The following is a 15,109-nucleotide window of genomic DNA, read 5'->3' on the forward strand; positions in this document are numbered from 1 at the left end:
ATAAAGTGGAGAGACGCAGGGGCGTGGAGAGGCGCCGGACTGGTTCTGCCCACACCCACAGCTCTCTCCAGGTGCTGCCTGTTTCTTCTCTACGCGGACCAGCAGATTGCAGGAAAAAGAGGCACGGAGACTGCATCCCCCTTGCCAACGCTGCCCTTTTACAAGCGTGGAGGGACACGAAACACCCACCAAACCTGACACTGTCTCCTTCCCTCTTTCCCACCGGGTCCTGCCCATCCTTCCCCGAGCCACAACGTCCTTCCCCTCATCGATCTCAACCCCGATCCACAGGTTTGGCAAACCGCTTCCGCTTTCCAGCTCTGAACCTTTATTATGATGGGATATACAAAAGCAAAAAAACAAACGAAACAAAACCCCGTGACAGCTACACACGACAAGTTCACTTGGAAACGTGAAGCAGCTGCTTTTGAAATGCTCTCTGTCCCTGCGTGGGGTCCAGTATAAAAGAAGGCAGGTCTATGCACGTATAAAATATAAAAGGGAGCAGACGTCACAAATGTATAAAATAGCGGCTATCGAGGTGCCAGTGTTATTTACATCCAGAGTTTCGGGGAGGTGGCGAGGGGCGGCGCTGGCAGTGTCTGCTTAGCTGTCAGCTTTAAACGAATCTGTCAAAGTCTCTTTGCAGAGGGAAGCTTATAAGCTTGGATGAGCCGCAGCCAGACACGGCGTGGAGGTTCTGCATGACTGATGGCTCGGTAGAAAGCCGCTGCCTACGGTTGAGTCAGCAAAGGGGCAAGACAACTGGGAACGAAGCCAGTCACCTGTCTCTGCCCACGCTGCCACATGACTGCCAGGCTCGAGTCTCCACTTTCCCAGCGGTGGAACCGAAGGTCAGGCCAGGACCAGGTCAGGACAAAAAAATACCATAATAAAATACAAAATAAAATAATAATAATAATAACGATACACTCAGAGAGAAGCTCCGTGTTCACATTGGTAATGGATCTGCCCATAGTTCTTGGAGCCAGCGGCACAAGGCTGAGCGTGGCACCCCCGCGGGGGAGCCTTCAAGTAAAGGCAAGGTGGTGTGGCATCAGGGTGGGCTCTGTCCGGGTCAAACTCGCTGGCTTTGGGGGAGAAGTCCCAGCGTAAGTGCAGCCATCTGCTCCTTAGAGCTCTTTGAGGACGATCTGGATTTTGTCCTCCGCTTCCACCACGTCCAGCAGAAAGGCCACGTGGTTGCTGTAGTGCTGTATGATGTTGTTGTCCATGTTCACCAAGATCCTGGAAGAGGAGAGCGAAGGAGAGAGAAAGACCAGATGAGCCAAGTTACCGCTGCTGTTTGCACTGAGCACGGCCCGTTCTGGGGCCACGACTTGGGCAGTCCTGAGTTCAGACCCTCCTTTTCCCACTAACTGGCTGCACTGGTCAGCTCACGGCACTTCAGCGTGCCTCGGTTTCCCCGTCGGTGCAGGGGAATACAAACCCTGCTCTGGCGCGTTGGTCTCTCACAGGCTGCTGTGAACGTGCCCCGTGCTGTTTCTGAGGGCTTTGTATCGTGACAAATTTGCTGGACTCCAGCAAGTGCTGGGTGGCTCCTTAGAGCTTGCAGGAGGCGCCCAGACTGCTCAGTGACCCACACTCTTTAATCGACCCCTAGGACAGCACAGAGAAATAACCCGGAGGGTCTCTGTGACCCCCACGTGCAGCCCGCCCAGGCAAACGGAGCGGGAGTAAAGGAAGGTGCAAAGTTCAAGTGAGGTGGAGATGCCTGGTTGACCCTGCACGGACTCTCGTTCTGAAACAGAAGAAAGGAGACTTCTTCCAAACGAGCAGAATCTGCTTTGGATGTGGATGAAACTCGTTTGGAGTAAGTGATTCCCCCCTCGTTACGGAAGAAAGGGGCCAAGTCAGGAATCGCTCCCTGGGTGGACGGATCTTGTGCGCTGGCTGCTCGCTCTCCGGGGAAGAGCTGCCACAGCCTGAATGCCCATCAGCTGGGGAGCGGGGTGCTGGCCTACATGACCTCCTGAGGTCCCTTCCAACCCTAATTTTCTATGAAGGAGCTCCAGGCTCTTGTTCCTTTCAAATGGCCACATGTTGCCAGGACAGACTCGCACTGACCACCACGACCATCGTAAAACCAACTGCTTGGGACTAGGGAACACAAAGGCGAAAGAAGAGCTTGCCAGCGATCACACCTGTGCCCCTCGTGCAGATGTCATTGATGCCACAGAGCAACTTGGTATCTCAGCTCCATCCCTGTAGCCCTACAAGGAATCTGTCACCATTCAGAAGGGAACAGAGGAGGTTTCGGTGACCTGCAGGTCGTTAATGGGGCAACTGGGTAATGCTTGGAATGGGTGTCCGTGGAGTCGACCGCCAGGTACAGATGCCAGGCCAGGGGCCAGGCCTGTCTGAATGAGCAGAGCCTCTTGGAAGTCTGTGGGGTGGCACCGATGGGCAGCGAGGGAGGATTTGGCCTTCCCTCTCAGAGGCAGCGTGCCAGGAAGATCAAACCCGCTTTGCGCGGCCAACACTTCCCTTCCCGGAAGGGAACTGTGCGAGGAGTGCTACTGCAATTCCTGGCCAACACTTTGCTCCTCTCCAGCCTCTCCAAACACCTCAAAATGCTGAACAAGCAGGTTCCTTCCATCTCTCTAGAGCCCTGCAAAGGTGGGCCATCAATCCTGCACATGGGGAACATGAGGCCCAAGGCGCTGCCCTGTCCAGGGTCTCCCTGACACTAAACACACCGCCCTCCCAAGCTTGCTGGCAGCGGACACGAGAGGACGCCAGCGTTGGTGGGCACAGGTTGAAAGGCAAGTGAAGGGGGCAAAAGCAAAGTACTTGTGGGGTAGGAGGGCATTCCACTCAGCTGCCAAAGCCCCGGCTCCTGCCCACCTCCGAGCTGGCAGCTCGGCCCGGCAGGGCGGCTTGGACACCCGCCTTCCTCCTTGAGGCAGGATGTGCCACCTTAACTGCAGAGCAGAAGGCCGGGGTGGTGTCACACAGGTGTGTCCCAGGTGCTGTTACACAACCCACCAGGCCTTTAAACAACAGCTGAGGCTGCTGCAAGGAGCCTTTCATGTGGCATCCATCTCCAGGCGGGAATGGCATCCGAGTCCCACCCAGCCTCCTTCCAACCCCAAAAAGGTTTCCCATGAGCAGGCAATTCAGATGAACCTAGGGAGTAAATCTGCCCGGCTGCCTGCTCCAGCTGCATCTGTGTGACCCTAGCCAAGCCACGTCCCCATTCAGTGCCTCAGTTTCCCTCCTGGTGAGCAGTGATGCTCCTCATCTGTGCCAAGTGCTCCCTGCCAAGTTGTGCAAAGGCCCGATACACATGTAGAGCAATATTAAAAAGATAGGAATTGAATCCAGCCTACACCCAACATGCACGTCGGACACCAGCTTTTTGAGATCAAGGCTCTTGTAGCAACGGTCTCCCCCGGGCTCCAAGTGTCATAGCCTCAGCAAGACGGGAGGAGAATCCTTGCAGTCGGTTACCTGCAATACACCCAGAGCAGGAAGCACTGGAAGTGCCATGAGCCTCTGGTTACCGTAACCCCAGGTGATTTCCTAATCAAACAAGTTCAGGGAAGGGCTGAACAGGAATCCAGACCCGCCTCACACCAACAGGGAGCTCTGCCGTGACTCCGACTGCGTCACCCTGGCCGCGGCTTCAGCTGGCTGCCACCTGAATTGGTCGAGTCCCATCACCTGAACAAGAGCCACTCCGGATGGGGCAAGTCCAGGGGACAACACTGAGCTACAGCACTTAACAGCTGGCGGAGGGTCTGGCCTGCTGCGGTTAAAGACAAGACGAGAGAATTGATGTGGGAGGAACAATGGGATGAAATAGTGCAAGGGAAAATGGCATCTTGACATGATAGACGTGGCAGAGTGAAAAGGAGCTCCTCGCTGCGTCCGGTATTGGCCACGAGAACGATCTGCCACAGGGAGGTCCATGGTTAAGCAGCTGGATACGGAAGAGAGCTCGTCAGATCTGGTTTTTAATTGCACGAGGTGCCTCCTTGGCCTTCCACTGTGAAGGGCTGAGGCAGCACACCGCAGCGCTCTCTCCAGCAGTCACTGGTTTATACGCATTGCCTTCCTATCAGCACGGTAGCAAAACCCTCAACTGAGTGATGGGCCCCTCATCCAGACCAGGTCTGCCTCCAGCATCTGGTCTGCGTGGGGGATCCTCGTGCTCTGGAGGGGTGGGAAGCTCAATCCCCCCGTCCCATGTTAGCAGGACTGGGATGCAGTTGTCGTGGGATGGCTGCTTTGTGAGTGTGAAAAGGGCTGGTCCTTTCACCACTGCAAGTGGCATCTTCGAAGTCAGCCTCAGCTAGAAGGAGACTGAGCTCATCTGGGCTTTAGGAGCAGGCCAGGTCTGTTGGTAGGGGCAGTGTTTGGGAGGCTGGCACAGCAGCTGCAGCCTCCAGGGCTGCAATGCCAGCATCACCCGACAGCACCAAGGACCCTGCTCAGGGCACATGCCTGGGTCTCTTCCGAAGCAGAGGCATGCAGCTAGTCCCTTTGAAGCCCGTGGGGAGATCCAGAAGCTTTGTCAGGCACATGTTTAAGCACCTTCCTGACTCGGGCTGGAGCAGGGTTTTCAGAAGCACTTGGTGTTGTTCCCAGCCCTGCCCCACAGGGAGCTCAAAAGTCCTGCTGGAGCAGCCCCAGGGCAATGCTGAGCATGCTGGAAAGCCCAGGGCACTTACAACCCCAGACTCTCCCACGCCACTGCCAAGAAAAAGGGGAATACAGCAGGCGTAGCGTCGGACTAGCCCTATGCCCCTGGCCTCCAAGAGGCTTTGTGCTCAGAGGTGCCTCCGCCCGGTTAGACAGAAACACCCTGTGCCCAGCCAAGAGCCGGGCTGCGTGTTGCGTGACCTGCTGCCATACGTCCTCTGCCGGTCTTCCTCCAAGCTCAACACCTGGACCTGGGCCAATAAAAATAACGAGTTCATCTTCCAGGCAGGCGCTGGTTCTTGCAAAGCCTGATCGTATCTCTCCTGCTCTCTGCATGTAGGGCTCGGTCTCGTTTTCTGAAAATAAGCCTGGCAGTTTGAGTCTTTTTGTGGTCACTGAACGATGGGAACACTTGCTTGCAGGGGCTGGGGAAGCAGAAGGAGTTCTTTCAGAAGCCACTTCTGCAACTGGTAATTAGCTCATTCGGAAACAAACCACTCATCCGCAGAAGTCTTTGGGCCAGCTCCTCGGGGGAGCGAGTCCCTCTCACTCTGTTCAAGCCAGCTGGGGTCTGGCCTTTCCCACCGGCTGGGAATACCAGCCACGGTCTCCAGTGGAGCCGGGCCATTGTACACCTTCTGGGTTTTCCAGATGTGCATGGCACTTCCTCAATGGAGACAGCAAAAGTCACCAGCTATCACTTGGTTCCTCACTGCGAGTGAAATACAGACCGGAGGGCAGGAGCTGGCTTTACTTGCACAGATCTTAATGTCAAAACAGCATCTGGAGTAACGCGCCAGAGCTACGAGCTCCCCAGAGCAGCTACTGAGGCTCAGCAAGGTCTAACACAAAGCAAAACTCTCCTTCAGCATTGCGTATTCCTCAAGTTACTTTAAAGCGATGACTTCAGAAGCAACATCCTCAGGCTTGAATGAGGCACTGAAAGGACAGCAGAGCAAGGCATGCCCGGGCAGCTTCCTGGCTGGGCTTCACTTGCAGCGGGGTCCAAAAAAAGGGCTTCCCGTCTAACCGAAGAGCAAGTCAGTTCCCGTGGGTCTTTCCCACCAGCACATCGAGCTCAGCCCAAGAGCCCTCTTTGCACTTCCCCTGAGCTGAGGGCTGTCTGCCATGGGGGCTTGTGGCTTCCCCGGCAGGTAAAATTACTCCTCCAAAAAGCACGAGGTGTATGTGGTTTGGTTAAAATATAACCCAGCCCCCACCTGCTGCACCCGGTCCAAGCTCCCAGACATTTTATCTGGGGCAACTTAGCAAAGAAAGGAAACCGCATGCACGATCACTTCAGGTGTTGTTCTCGGGTGCTTTCCTGGCAACAGAGCCCTGGGCGGCTGCGAGGGATCCTTTGATTTGAACAATAAAAGAGGCCTCCATCTCAAGCAACTGCAGATTAACAGCAAAGCCCTTCTCTCCGTGCCAGCGGCCTCCTCCGAGTTGATTTGCTGCTTGTTACTCCCACGTTATTATACTTGCGAAATCCCCAGGCACTGCACAACAACGTCAAGCTGTGGTTTCGTGGCCAGGGGCCACTGTTTTCCAGACGCAACCCATGGATTACGGAGGTGGACGACGATGGGAGCGCACTCGATGCACTCGTTATACAGCAACACGAGCTCTTTGGTAGATTAGTGACAGCCGGCGTGCCCAGGAAAGCCTCTCCTGTGCGCTGCATGGCCGTATCGAATGCTCAGCTGGGGCTCAAGGACAGGCAGCTCAGGAAGCCCACTCTGGCTCTGCAGTAGGTGCCCAGCGAAAGACAGAGCAGTTCACTACTTTAGTCTGAAGTCAGACAGAAGATAGGGCAGGGTGGCACGTTAGAGACTGCCTGGTTCAGAGAGCCATGAGCTCTTCTGTAGGCAACCACCTCCATCAGCAAAGGACAGTGTAAAACACTACAGAAGTGAACACGTACTAAAACTGCCTTTGCAAATTCTGCCTTCGCAAAACGGTCTTTGCAAACTCCCCTTGGCTGCGGAGACAGACTCTAAGAGGTCTCTCTCCACCTCATTCAGGCCAGTGCTACCTGTTTTGAAGACCTCTCGGGCATTTTGGTTGTCAAGGCTGAGCTATTCAGCGCCGGTGAAAGGGGATGGATTGGCAGCCCTGGGGACCAAAGTCCTTTGGCAATCCCCAGAACAAGAGGGGAAATGGGACAGGAGTTCATCTGGTACAAGTTAACATGGGAATGGACCTGGACCAGTTTATACCAGCGAGGGGCCTGGCCCTGCTCGGAAGTGCCCGACTCTAAGGGAGAGGGAGAGGAGTTTGGCTTCGCAAGCAGGAATACCAGCAGGAGTGTGTTAGTACCCACAGGTGTGGGTGCATGTCCTCAGCCTGACGAAGGGTTTTTGAACCTGAAACTTGCTTAAAAATTGTTTTCCAGCTTTTAAGTTGGTTTAATAAAAGATATCAGATTCACCCAAAGAACCTTGTCAGAAGTGAAGTGAGATTCACTCGGCACCTCCGTCCCATCGCGCGAGCCACCCACACAGTCACAACGTCCAGTCCTTACGGTCTGCACTCTGGTTTGGCATGCTCTAGACCAGGACGGCTCCGTCTCCAGTGACACCAAAGAACCACAGGTTTCTCTTCAGTGCACGGTGCAAAGCCCCCATTGATGACCATGGGAGCTGCCTGTGCCCCAACGTGCTGTGTGCATCTTTGCTTTGCATTCGTGGTGCCAGCTCAGACCTGGGGTCTGGTTCACAGAAGCAATGAAAAGCCTCCCAGAGCTTTTGCTGGGGTGTGGATAAGACCATTCATGTACAGTGGCTGATGACTGGTACAGCTGGCAACAGAGGTGCTCCGTGTACACCTCACGTGTGCAGTGAGGGATACAGTCACCAGTGCTGCCCTGCTTTGGTGCTCTCCCAAAGTTTACTCAGCCCTCCTGTCTCAGAGCAACGCACGCTGGTCAGGAGAAGCAAACCTCTGCATCTTCTTCTTCGGCTGATGAGGCTGGTCTGAATCCTAGCGACTGCAAGTAGATCAGTTCACTATCCCCTCCACTTTTCACGTGACAGATGAGAGATCATCAGTTCACCTACCTGGACATTTCTCCCCTCACTCGCCTACCTCTCCTCCGGGGATTTTACCATTTCAAACAGAAGACACACAACCATCAACCCAGAGTGTTTAAAGCTCAGATGTTTCTCCACTTTATAGGCTCCAAATGGCACGGCCCTTGCATGCCTTGGCTTTTATTATCTTGTTAACATGCTATTTCATCCCAGGGCAGAGGACCCATGGGGCAAGGTTTTCACTGTACAGAGGAAAGGCATACGACTTACCCTCGCCTGCACTTTTTGTAGACCTTGTAAATGCTTTCTTCGGGCAGCCCGTATTTTTCTGAAATCTGGAGGAGAAAAACATGATTTTTTTTTTCTTTTTTTGCAAAGTGAAATTCCAGCAGATAAAAAAAATCAAAGGCATCGTGGAGTTTCAGTCTTTCAATGGAGGGTTTCCCCTCTTCTTTATTTAAAATATATCTATGGTAATAATCTAGAGCAGTGCATCTTAGGCTAGGGTGATCACAGCCCCCTGGGTCTTGGACCGAGGCACCATGGATCATTGGAAAGGGCACCAGACCCCAGTTCTCTTCCAGACTCTGCCGCTGGCTGGCTCTGCGCCCTTGAGCAAGTCACCTCTGTGTCTCTTTCTGTCTGATTTATCTTGGCCTTTATGCTGCAGTTTCTTATGTGTGGAGACAGATGCACCCGTGCTGAGCCTCTGGGCCTCAGAGCAATAGACAGTGGGCATTTGGACCGGACAGCCTCCTGCCTGTCCTCCTCAGGGCGTTTGCTGAGTTCTTGCTTGAGCTGCACCCATTTCTCACGGACGCATCCTCAGTGCACAGTGATGCTGTTCTGATCAGGTTTGGAAGTGCAGAAGGGGGCTTTACATGCATTTCTGTGAAGGTCTGTGTCTGCTCAGATGCGTTGCCAGCCCTATAAACTGACTTGGCTCAAACTGTCTCTGCTGGGTTTTTAAAAGTTTGCAAAACTAACAGAAGTTGAGGTGGGGTTGTGCAGCCACCACTGGATGCTTTACATTCAGTGTTTGTTTTATTCCCACCGGCTCCCAGAGAGGAGCCACGGTTATCAGGGATTCTGCTGATAATCATCACACAAATACGCCCTATGCGCTCCTCAAACAGGGTGACAGAATTGCAATGCAGGGCTTGAACGGCCCAGACTTCAGATAGTGCAGAGATAGAGCTAGGGAATGTGGGGGGAATGCTTTACAGTGGAAAAATATGATAACACTGTAATAAAAGGAGCATCCCAAGGCTTTACATTAGGATTCGAACAACAGATTGTGTTGATAAGGCCTGTGCTCTCTGCCTATGGCTCTAAACACATCGCCCACCTGTTTGCTGGGGTGGAATTCACAGCATGAAGCTAGTGGATCTTTCTGGATCTGGGATTTTGGGTGGTGCATAGTCCTTATGTTGGGTAAATCCTTCACTCCAGTACCCCAGTTCCCCAAAACCGTGCTGCCAGGGCCTGGTTAGTTATGGTCCATTTATGCAGCAAGGTCACTGGACAAAACTCACAGCACTCCTAAGTCCCTGGAGATCTGGCGTCTTCAGCATGAGGGCATCGAACACTTCTTCCGATTCTCTCCGCACATACAGCAAGACTGAAACAAACAATGCGCAGCATTTAAACCAGCAGTTGTGGCTACGAGAATCATTTTTTCAAAGCTTCTGTATCCCTGGTTAAATAAGAATCCCATCTTAGTTGGCTCCAGCAAAGAAATACTTCCAAGGGGAAAGGAATCCCCACCAAGGAGATTACTTACCTCTTTGGGGATCTTCTTTGGCCTGTTTGGAAGGCAAAGGATCAAACTCATCGGAGAACGAAGGGCAGCTCCGTTTTAACGGCAGCCTAAGTAAACCGGAGAGGAGACTGTCAGAAAGGCGGCACAACAGAAGCCAAGATTTCAACCGTTCGAGCAGAAGTTCCGGGATGGTGATGGCAAAATGATTACTAGTGCTGGAGTCCAGCCAGGACCCCAGGGTTAACATCTGAATGCAATGGGATCTTTATTGATCACACGCAGTGTGGATTTCGGTTTTACATCTCAGGCAAAAGCGTGGAGCTACAGCCTACAATCCAAAGGTCACTGATGTCCAGGGAAGGCTTTCACTGGACATGAGCGTGCCCCAGCCTTCCCCTCGCCCCCAGCAGCTTCGGTTGTAGTCGGTTCCAGTGTCCTTTGTGGCAACAGCTGCCTTCGGTTCCTTTATAGGAACATTTGCTCTTCACACCCAGAGCACGGGTCACTCTTATTTTCTAAAACATGGTCTTATGCCCATTAGCACAACGGTTGCAAATTGCTAATGCCAAACCAGTGGATTTCTAGCGATAACAGAAATATTCATCCCCCTTTTTCAAATGGGGCTCATTTGAATCCAACCCACACTTGGATTTGCTATTCTTTGTCTGCTACAAGATGCTGTCCCTGGTGCCAGTCTCTTGGTACATATTAAGACCAGGAGATACTAGAGAATAATCATGGACCGGAAGAGGTGAAAAGGGCTGGAAGGTGCCAAATTCATAGCAATGTGCCCTGTCCTACCTGTTTGCATCGATACAGCCCACAGAAGTAGGAAGCGCCTTGACATGGAAAAAAAAAAAAAAAAGATAGATATTTTTAGTTGAACTTTTTTTAAATGCTCCATACCATGCTTATTCCCCACTTCACAGCCATGGTGATTGTGCTGTTAGAGATCACAGGACAGGTCCTCCCTTGGCAACCAGCTATGCAACTGAAGGCAGACTGGGGCATGGTGGAGTCTGTCCCTGCCAGCATGGGGCATGGGAGGGAGACGGTGCGTGGGGTGAAGTCCTGGCCCCACTGAAGTCACAGAGTCATAAAGAAGAAGGGCTGGAAGGGACCTCCAGAGGTCATCTAGTCCAACCCCTGCCAGAGGTGGAGTTGAGCCACTGACTTCACATGATTTTCACACAGGGATGTTTTAACTCACTGCCTTCGGGCAGGGACTTGGCATTTAAATGCCCATATTTAGTTTTGCCAACATGGTCCTGTTTTCAGTGGACGACCCTATTGATCTGAAGGATATTGATGAGTCCATCAAGTTTGGAGTTTTATTTGTCGTCTGGAGTTTTTAAATCATCCCTGAGATGATCAATCTAAATACGTACACGCACACATGCACGTCTTTGGGATTCAGTGAATTCCTGACACAGAGAAAAGTCTCCAGCAAGTCCTGTCCAGAGCACTCCAGGCTACACATCTTGCTCAAACTGGAAGAAGGTCAGACTTCACACCCAGCCTGAATCCAGAGCCCACAATCTCTCAGCGGGTGCCTGTATTGCAAACCAAGCTCTTCTGTTCCCCAGCTTTTGCCATTGCTGCACCAGAACCTCTTCCCGCTACAAGGGTGTCTCAGGTGAATCTGTCCCCTTTTGGGCGAACGTGGACAAGTGACCACCCAGCTCCTTAAGCAGTGGCCTCTGGAGCAATACCGACTGGTTGTGCAGGGGGCTGGGTGTAGCTCTGCTCAGCTGGAGAGAAGCTCTTTGGAAAAAAGAGAGGCAAAGGCAACGTGCGGGACGTCCCATACATGGAGGTGGTTTCCCTAGTGCACTTACTTATGGCTCATTCATTAAAATTGTTTTTATTCTTCCCAACTTTCAAAAAACTGCAGGCAATACTGATCTACCTCCCTCCTCCGGGAAATCTGTCTCAAGTTCACAACATGTCCCCAAATCAAATCTCCCTTGATCTTGACACGGCCTGTTAATAGCAGGGACCCTCTTGTTCTTTTGCTGCACCCAAGGCAATTAGTGCCTCTGGGACTGATTCCAGTGCCTGGGCTGGGGTGGGGTGTTTGTCTTTCAAAGGACTTACCGTGCCACCTCGGTGGAGATTTGAAAAATGGACATTAGGAATAAACAAGACTGGCTGGGTTTCCAAGTCTGTCTCTGGCCGGAGGAACGTGATTTCATTCCCTCTGAAGCCAGACAGCAAACAGCCTTTCAAACCTAGGAATAAAGAGACATCTCATTTCAGGCCATTCTGCCTTTCTCCCATCAACAGTGTTGTCACTCTAATGGGACCCGTTCCCCACTCAGCATGACAGAGATTCATGCGTGTGCATTGAGAGCAGAAAGCCTCCGATTTACAAGACAAGCATGTTCCATGCAGCGTGCCGTGTGTCAACATATGACTTCATGGCTGACAGCACGCCGGGGCACACAGAATAACTCCTGATGAATGGGGTCACACCGAGCTAAGCTGGGACAGCTCTTGGCATTTACTCTTCATGTTTCCTCACCTTATTGGAAGACTAGCGCTGGAAAGGTGTCATGGTGTCGTTTCCTCTGTTGAAGGAGGAGCCGCAGAACATGACACAGAGCCTAGACGTGAACCGAATGGGTATACGGGGTACGACACCCAAACAGCTATGGAGGTCGATGTCTCAGGGTCAGAACGAAGAAAGGAGCTGAGAGCGGGCAGTGAGCAAGAACTCCAGGCAGTGCCCACAGCTCAGGGATGACAGTGGATGCCACCCTGAGCACCCCTGCCTATACAGGCACGGAGGTCAGGAGCCACGGAAAGATCCCAGCCCTGCCAGGGCAGGTAGATGGCCATCTGGGCCAGTTCCAGGAGGAGGGTACTGCCCCACCCCAACAGGAGAAGCCGTTTTAGCTGCATACGGTGCAGAGCCATACAAGCTAATGCATCTCACTCCTGGCTTGAAGGAACCAGTTGGAGCTGGCCTTTCACCAGGCCTGAGGCTACCAGCCCATCCCACGTAGACTCCCAGCCAATGGGTAGAACTATTTCCCTTGGCTGGATTCGAACTGACACCCTGGAGGAGATGGCAGTGGCAGGGAACAGCACCTGAGCCATCCAGCCTTGCCCTGCCCTCCCCCTTTGGGACGTTCTCGTGTATGAAGGATTCCTCTGTCTTTTGTTATCCCCGCTGCACATCGCCTCTCTGGCACAGGCCCTACAACAACTCTGCCTGCAAGGAGGGAGATGCCCACGGTTTCCATGACCTTTAGGTCAGGCCTCTTGCTACCTGCTGGTCACAACGACTCGTACTGACCGTTGTTGTTGGAGTCCAGGCATTTCCCTTTCCTTCTGAACTGCTTGCGCTCATCATCTCGCATCTTCCTCTCTGCTCCCTGCAGGAAAGGTTAGGGGAACATTAGCGTCACCATCAGATCAGCCTCAGCTGGGAAAGCAAGAGGGCAGATCATTTATCCGGGAGCCCAGGCTGAATCTGTGCCAGAGCTGCACAGCTCCCCCGTGTCTGCACAGGCCACATGTCTTGTCTTTGCTTTCAATATACTATGATTAGGTTAAATTGGCTGCTGCAATAACTCCTCCACTGGATTCAATAAAATCATGACCCAGCAAAGAACCAGGTCCATTGTTTTTTTTACTGGGCATGTATTTCATAAACCAGGGGGCAATAAAAGCAGGGTAAACACTCTTGCCCTTTGTGACTGGAGCCCTCATATGGGCCTCTAACAGACCAGGGCAGAGAAGCCTGCCAGCACAGCTCATCTCTGTTCTGCTCATGCAGAGACCATGCTCTGTCTATCAGGGCTCTGCAAGATTTGGAAAGACTTAGCCAAAAAGCCCAGTGAAAAGTAAGGCTGGTTAGCTCATGTAGCCCTGCTCATTAGCAGATCTATGAATTGTTTTCACAGGAGGTCAGAATCATTATCCCCATGTTACATATGGGGAAACTGAGGCCCACAGAGGAAGTGACCCGCCTGAGGTCACCTGAGAGGCTGGGAACAGAGACCACGTTCCCCGAGTCCTGGCTCTGTGCTCTGTTCGCTAGTCTCCCCTGCCTTCCTGCCAACTGAAACGAGACATTTATCTCCCCAGCACAGCGGCATCCGAACATCTGACCACGCACTGGACTGATCGTGGATTGGAAAACGTCATGATGACTGGAAAACCAGTGAACAAGGACACGGCAAGAGCTAAGATTGTAAAGCCAATCAGTTGAAAGGGGAGGGAATTCCCTGCGGGATGCTTAATAAATAGTCTTCATTAGTCCCTATTTAATTTCACTGGATAATTAATATCTAGGATAAATGGGAGCCCCTTGCTAAAAGGATTCCAACTTCCTTAGGTGCTAAAACTCACAGATGTCCCAGAGGCTTTGCAGGGGCCACCCTGGGAGACAAGACAAGGATAAGCTGAACCTGCTTGGTGTTTCCAAGCATGCAACCGTCCATCCTTTTTGAAAAATAAACACACGTAGGATGAAGAGCAGGGACAAAAGCCTCCGCCAGTGAGATCTCCAAGACCAGGACATCCCATTCCTGGAGTCAGATAAAACTTGACAAGACTAGAGAGCGAGTTACAGGGCAGGATCCTATGTAGTCCAGGGGTGGGGAGATGCTCTGATAACTTCCATCTCCACCTTCTAGCAGTTTGGCAATACAGATGCATGTGGATTAAGTCGGGGTATGGACCCTGTCCACTTAGGAACACTGTCCCTCGTGTCACTTGGGCTCCTCATTGCCTTTCATCTCCCCTCCCCTCGCTCCAGGCTCTTTGGGCCCATTTGCCATCAGCATAGCGTTCCCTGCAGGGAGCGCCCCGACAGGAGAGAGACGCTGTACCTTATCGCAGAATATCTTGATCTGGCAGACAGCTCGGTGCACCAGCCGGCTTGTCCCGCTGCTGCAGTCATAAGTGTCAATCTGGAGGTTCAAGGGGACGCCCTTCACTCCCTTCTGGGAGGAGAAGTCTGTGCTCAGGCAGTTCACCCCAATGAAGACCTGTGGATGGGAAGGGAGGAGGTCACAGCTTTGGGGGATGTGAACCTGCCTGGAATTAGTGGGATCTTAAATGGCAGCGAGCATGACAAGAGGCAGAGAGCAACCCACTCCCGAGGGCTTCAGATGCCCATCCTTCCTGGCTCCCCAGCCTGGCCACAGCATGCCCATGCCCCCTTCTCCCAGGCACCTCCTGTAGCTACCTGGGTACGCCCAGGCCAGATTCTGTGCTGCTCTGCCCCGTGTGTCCATTTTACAGTGGAGACAGTGCGGTGTCACTATTCAGGCTGAGCAGGGAAGGCACTAAAGTAAAGCCCCGGTGCACAAACTGCAGGACGACAGTGAAATCTGGCAATGGGGAATCACCCCTCTCGTGCTCCCCACGTGCACATGCCCAGCACCCACGGCTGCACTACAGAGACCCCCGCTACCACGTCCTCTCCCACCCACCAGGTAGGAGGTCTCCCCTCCGGAGGCATGCTTTGACGACTGATGCTCAAATGATGTTGCAACCTTTTATGCAGTTCCAATGCTCTCTAGCTCTCTCCTAACTCAAAGCCTGTTGAATCAAGTGGAAACACTCCCCTCGCTTCACTGAGCTCTTGGAGCAGGCCTCAAGTGTGTTCGTGCTGTGATGGATGAGATTT

General features: G+C 52.7%; 1 protein-coding gene across 2 annotated transcripts in view; it reads right to left on the reverse strand.

Moving 5' to 3' along the window:
- GRHL3 (grainyhead like transcription factor 3) overlaps positions 1-15,109 on the reverse strand; it is a 34,752-nt gene continuing 19,643 nt past the window's right edge. For both annotated transcript variants that reach the window (XM_025198705.1, XM_006019282.2), the window contains 8 exons: positions 14,307-14,465; positions 12,767-12,845; positions 11,563-11,696; positions 10,267-10,304; positions 9,487-9,572; positions 9,239-9,324; positions 7,974-8,038; positions 1-1,248 (listed from right to left, as the gene is read on the reverse strand). In XM_025198705.1, the coding sequence (XP_025054490.1) occupies positions 1,134-1,248; positions 7,974-8,038; positions 9,239-9,324; positions 9,487-9,572; positions 10,267-10,304; positions 11,563-11,696; positions 12,767-12,845; positions 14,307-14,465 (762 nt within the window). In that variant the 3' untranslated portion in view covers positions 1-1,133. The remainder of the gene's footprint in view (positions 1,249-7,973; positions 8,039-9,238; positions 9,325-9,486; positions 9,573-10,266; positions 10,305-11,562; positions 11,697-12,766; positions 12,846-14,306; positions 14,466-15,109) is intronic.

Source organism: Alligator sinensis, unplaced genomic scaffold (assembly GCF_000455745.1).
Source record: "Alligator sinensis unplaced genomic scaffold, ASM45574v1 scaffold337_1, whole genome shotgun sequence".
Lineage (NCBI taxonomy): Eukaryota > Metazoa > Chordata > Crocodylia > Alligatoridae > Alligator > Alligator sinensis.